This window comes from Phodopus roborovskii, unplaced genomic scaffold (genome assembly GCF_943737965.1).
Source record: "Phodopus roborovskii unplaced genomic scaffold, PHOROB, whole genome shotgun sequence".
Taxonomy (NCBI): Eukaryota; Metazoa; Chordata; class Mammalia; order Rodentia; family Cricetidae; genus Phodopus; species Phodopus roborovskii.
Window position 1 is genome coordinate 2,071,501 of NW_026126638.1, and position 6,000 is coordinate 2,077,500.

The 6,000-nt window shown below is 48.9% G+C and overlaps 1 protein-coding gene across 1 annotated transcript in view; it reads right to left on the minus strand.

Moving 5' to 3' along the window:
• Positions 1-940, minus strand: part of Ntf3 (neurotrophin 3) — a 65,447-nt gene extending 64,507 nt beyond the window's left edge. The window contains exon 1 of the mRNA XM_051173172.1: positions 632-940. Within this exon, the coding sequence (XP_051029129.1) occupies positions 632-649 (18 nt within the window). The 5' untranslated portion in view covers positions 650-940. The remainder of the gene's footprint in view (positions 1-631) is intronic.
• Between the last annotated feature and the right edge of the window lie 5,060 nt (positions 941-6,000).

The following is a 6,000-nucleotide window of genomic DNA, read 5'->3' on the forward strand; positions in this document are numbered from 1 at the left end:
TGCGTCCCCTCCCCCAGCCCACGCCCTGCCTGGCTGTGTGGTGGAGCTGTGGAACAGTGACCGGTGGCCAGCTGAGTGCAAGGCGATGCTGGGATCCTGGCCTCTTCCTAGCCCCGGTTTTGTCTGCTACCCCCTTTTGTTACAGGATGCGCGGGAATCTTCTGGGAGAACCAGGTAGGGGGGTTGGAGGTGTGCATGCATAAGGTGGAGGGGCAGGGGAAGCAGAATCCCTTTCCTGCCTTTTCATGGTCCCCGTTTTTCATCTCCTCCACCTCCCTCCCTTTCCAATGCAGGTTTCTTAAACCTGATCACTTTCCCAGACTGAGGGCGGTTTCTTGGGCAGCCAGGGGACTAGAGGGAGGAGGAGATGGGGAGAAGTATCCGCGCGCGCGTGTGCGTGCATGTGGAACAAGGATGGTGGTGATTGCGCCTAGGCCTGGGCATATCCCAGCGCAAACTTTGAAGAAGGCACAAGAATCGGAAAGTTAAGAGCATGTTGCGCGACGGGGGTGGGGCTGTGTGCAGAGTTGGGGGGCCCCCACGCAGATCCTTAGGAAAAATCTCTTCCCACACGCGATCCCCCACCCCCTCCCAGACCTGCCCACCCAGCATGCCCGCCACCTCCCCTTACCGTGGCAGAAGTAACCATGGCATCCGTGTGACTATTTCCAGGGACGTCGACATGAAGAGAAAGGTGGACTTGAGTTCGGTCATTCAGTCTTGCCCACCCCTGCCGCAGCCACTACCCAGCGGTGGGAAAAATCAGAGGAAGAAAGAGGGAAGAAAGTTGCGCTGGCTCTCTCGCGGGGCGGTGCGCGGAGCTGCTGGGTAAGGAGAGGAGCCTTCAACTCTGAGTCCCGTGAACATAATCTGCGTGGTTATAACCAGCCAACCCGGCCAGATGGCTCCGCGCTCAGCGCCTTAACCCCTTCCGCGCCGAGCCCTCACCCCCGAGCCCCGCCCGCAGTGACTTGCAGGCCCGCACCCTAGCACTTCAGAGTTTGCTCTAGAGACCAATCCGGGAGACCAAGTCAATTCTTAGTCCCCTTTAAAGGAGAACAAACGGAAGAAGGAACAAACAAATGCTTTCAAAACAGCCTATTCATCAGTGTCTCTTATATTTGATTCCCCTTTTAGAGATGAGGGGCAGTCGTAGAAAACATTCATTTTTATCATCATATTTTACACGTTAATATCTTCGATCTGTCTTATTCTTGACATTTTCTCTTTGATCCTTTCTCCTTCTGTCTCTCTGTCTCTCTCTTAAGATTCCTTTATCTTTCTTTTCTTTTCTTTCTTTCTTTTTTTTTTTTTTTTTTTTTTTTTTTTTTTCTTTAACAAGGTAGAAGGCCTTTCTTGCCCCTTGGTTCAGAAAATCTTGGGTCTCAACCTTAAACTCTACCTCCAAACCGCAGACCCTTCTAGCTTTGGAACCCCCCCACCCCCTATAACCACCCCCACAGCCACCACCACAGGAACCCTCCCAAGAACAATTGCTCTTCCTCAACTGAACCTTCAGTCCTGGGGACCGTTCTCCCAGGCGCACTGCAGGCTGTCTGGGGAGGTGAAGTCGCTGAGGTAAGGTGGGGGTAGGAGTCCAGAGCAAACAAGGGAGGGGTTGGTTTTACTGCGCGGCGCGTGCACGAGGCCAAGCCCCACATTTCACTCAGTCTCCAACTTCTCTCTCCTACCTCTTCTTTCCAAAGTAGGACCGGGCCCTCGAGCTGAGCACTCGCCCAGGGTTCACCGCTCTGCACAAAAACAGCTCGCCCAGAAGAAAAGGCAAACAACACACCTCTTCCCAACTCCCCCAAAGTAGCGACGCTCTCTTCCACAACCGCTAGATTCATTACAGAAAAGATCCCAGGGTGGAGGCAAAGGTCTTATTTGAAGATAATTTTAGCTATCCATTAGAGCCCACTTGCTCCGAGGTGGTTCTCTCAGAATTTATAATGGTCAGTGCAACTAGATTTTGCTCAATCGCTGTCCAAGAAAAATCCGGGGGGAGGGGAGGGGAATCCTAGAGGTAAGGAGAAATGGAGACCCCCGCGAGTAGTAGAGTATTGCTCCTTCCCTCCTTTACTGATTTCTTGCAAGGTGGAATTTAAAGTCCAAACTCCCTCTCCACCCACTCCCCACCACCGCAGCCACTCTCTAAGTCGCCTCTTGTCAGGGCATTTGACTCACACTAGCTAGGAGAGGCGATTTAATGCTGCACCTCTTCCTTGCCTTCCCTTAGTGTCTGATAAGCAACCCGCAGTGTAGTTCAGTAAGGTTCCATGTTCAAAACCTGAAAATTCCTTGTAATTTGGTCTATATCCAAGAACGCCAGAATTGCACCCACCGGGTGAAGCTAAGAGAAGCTAGCTGCAGGGCAAAGGGAGGCCAGAAAGGATGGAGAGTCTGGGGGAGGGGGCTGCATACTAGATAGATTGTACCTGCCTCATCATTATCCTTGCTGACGGGGGCTGCCACATCGAAAATGGCCTGCAGCACCCACAGAGGCCCAAAGACGTCACCTCCAACGGTCCCTCAGAAGGGCTGAGTCCTCCTTCAAAGGCTCCCCTCCTGCCAAAATATCTCCTTCTTCCTCCGGATCCGATCGGGCGGCAGAGTTTTCCCCTCACCCTGCCACACTGCACTTTGGAGATTTGGTTTGGGCGTGCTCTGTGGGGTTCTGGTTTTCTCGCGGTCCTCTGGCCCGCCCCTGCCCTCCCCCACTTCCCGCACTTGCTTCTCTCCCCCTTTCCCCCCTCCTTTCCCTTCAGTCTCTCTGCTGGCCGAGTTCTAGGGGCTCATTTCTCAAGCCCCTGGTCCCGGGGCTCAACAGATTTCAACCAAAGTGGTGTTTTACTGCTGGGCAGGGAGGAACGGGTTAAATACACGTGTGGGCTGCTCCGCCGGCTGCTCCCCGGTCACTGGCGGTCTGGAGGGAGGAGGGGTCTAAGAGGGGCAAGCTTAAATATGAACAGTCAGAAGAAAAGGCTTCAGAGTTCAAGACTCCGATTTGTTCTGCAGATGCGGTGCACTGGCTGGCTGCCTCCCTTTGCCAGACCTGGGCGAAGGCAGGAAGAATGCATTGTTTCCAACTCATGGGTGCAGGAGGGTCTGTCTCCGCCTGCAATCAACAGGCCTTGTAATATGAGAGGTGACACCTTAATCTTGCCAAATATGTGCGGTGTCTGGAGGGGGGAGGGCAGGGAGAGACCCAGGCAAGAGCAGGGTGCAAAAGATGCACTTTCCTAGGAGAACTGATCCATCCCCTCAACCCCACACCCTGGGTGCAGAACAGTTGTGCCTTTCTTTATGCAATACCTATCTGAAGATTTTATTGCCTCAGCAGGCAGTCAATCTTCTCCTTCCTTGTTTATTTCCAATGAAGAGTTAAGGTCCTCCCTTTCCTCAGTAGATGCAAAGGCATCTTGGACTTCCAGGAGTCAGAAGATGTCTAAAGAGGATGTTGGGCCGAAAGGTGCACTTGTTTACAGGCAGATAAAAGCCGGTCAGATTCATAGTGACTTCTAGGCAAACTCACGTTTCTAAATAATCTACGTTTTTGTAGAAAGGCCCGAGCTAAGAACCATATAGATAGCTACAGTTAAAGGAAGACAGGGCAGGAAGCTGTGGAGTGTGTTCTGTTCTCTTCATAGACAGCCCTGTCTTTGCTAGCTAGGTGGTGGCCTTTCTAAGCAGATTCCCTGGTTTTGGCTGTTGACAGCACCTTTAGGTCAGCGAATTTCTTTTTCTCCCTATTGTATCTGAGGCTCTGATTCCCAAAGAAAGCAGTTTGTGAGAACCCCTTCAAACTCTTCTAAGGCGAATTCCTAGAGCTTGCCCTTGGCCTACCGTATCTTTTGTAATAGCGCCACAGTGTGGTTGAAACGTAAAACAGAAACAAAATGAAAGGTGGAAAGGAGTCTGGGCCTCCTGGAAAACTGCCTTTTCTCCTGGTTCAGCTCAGTGAACGCCTTGTGCTTATCTGGGGTGGATAGGGTCTCTTGTGCAGCAACAGCATATGGTTAAATTCACAATGAAATATTGACTCGGGAAATGAAAATATTGGACACAATGGTTCTGTTTGACTATACATGCCAAAGATAAGCTTCGTTATGCAGCTAGCCTTGCCTTGCAGAGCTAGCCTTCACCGCAGACCTTAGTATAAACAGTACACCTTAGCTGATCCTAAAATATCTGCAAGTTGCCTGTGTTGCTGCAGGGTACTAGAGCTCCTATGCTTGCTTTTGGCCTGAGTGCCCACCCCTGCTCATCCAGACAGCTGTTGCAGATGATGGAGTCAAAGTCCACAGTTCTAAAACAAAGCCAATGTGAAAGGTGTTTGCATTAGAAATGAGAACTCAGAGTCAGGGGAGTTTGATGCATCATGTTATCTTGGCTCTCCAAGAAACATACCCAGCTACACCTTTGTTAAGCAGTAAGCATGCAACACAGGTTAGTCTGTCCCTTAGCAACTCTTCCTGGATGTCCTGGAGCACTTACAAGATATTATTTACCCCAGTTTCTTCCCCCCTCCCACCCCTATGAGATCAGTTGTCCCTGGCAGCTGGGAGTGTCTTTGCTTATTCAGTAAAGGTAGCTTTCTCTGCTTCAGGGGCAGCCTCAATACAGTGGAGATATTAAGATACTCCTACCCAGTCCCCCAGGTTTTCAGTGACTTTCTTTAGAGGGGCAGAAAATACCCAAGCAAACAACAGATCACGCTAGGACACCAGGAAGTAGAATTTGCTGAGAGGGTCAGTTTTATAGTCTGATGAATCTGAGTTTCACTCTGTTCTCTCAACCTACTAGATGTGTTTTTAGACAGGGTACCCACCCAGAGTTGGTGAGATAGTGTCTATCTCACAGGTGCACTATGAAGACCAATAATTTAATACTCACTACACTGTGGCTGGCAGTGCAAGCCCCCAGATCCAAGTTTTACAGGCCTTACACTGACATCTTTGGTACCCCACTAGTGAGTGATGCTGGTCATCAGAAAGAAAAATGCTTACTATTTGGGTTCCATCCATATTTCACTAATATAAGTGTGTGTGTGTGTGTTCTCAGACAATAAGAAATGAGCAGGATGAAGTAGTGGACACACTTAGAATTTATTTAATTTCCTAATGTGGACCTCACGAGAGACATAGATGAAGGGTTTAAAATTCTCATTCATTCCCCGCCTCGGGGTGGAATCACCTCATCATTTAAGAGGAAATTCCAGCACATCCTTCTACTGTTAACAGATTTCCTAGTGTATTACTGCCCTGTTGTTATCACTAATTATGTTCTGGGGCTTATGCAGAACAATATAATGCATTACATGGAACAACAATGAATCAACTCATTTTGTGAAATACAACGCGTATTTATAATTAGGCTTCAAAAAAAATTACCCGTAATGATAGAGTGAAGGTATGTATCCCTGCCACACAGGTGGATCTAGAAGTCATAATGAAGTCTCCTGTTTCACTAGTTACGACACGAATTCCTAACCACCCCATAAATTAGCTTTATGCTGTACCAAACCCCACTCATAAAAAAAATGACATTAAGGTTTCCTAGGTAACTAATGCATTTCCAAAGGGAATAGGTCTCAGGAGACAAAGAGGACAGGGAAAAGAGTAGGGGGAGGGGAAGAAAAAAATGTAACCCCCTCCCAAAGCATTATATTAGACCCATGTTATGTAAACAGAGTAATTCATCGGGAGGAACCATAAAGTTTTACTGTGTGTGTTTGACATAGATGTGGCATTGCCATTAATTCCATCTTTGGTCAATAAAATACCCCATGGGCTTGGTTCTCTGTCACATAGGACAGCGTTTCTTTTTGCAGATTCAATTACGCTGCTTGGTGGGCTGTGTTTACTCTGAGCATGCTAACCTGCGCCTTCCACCGGTTGTGTTCAGAGGCCATCAAATGTCAGGATGAAAGGGGGAAGTGTCATCAATTTTGATATTTTGAAACATGCACGTACTTTTGATCATTATGAACTCAGACTC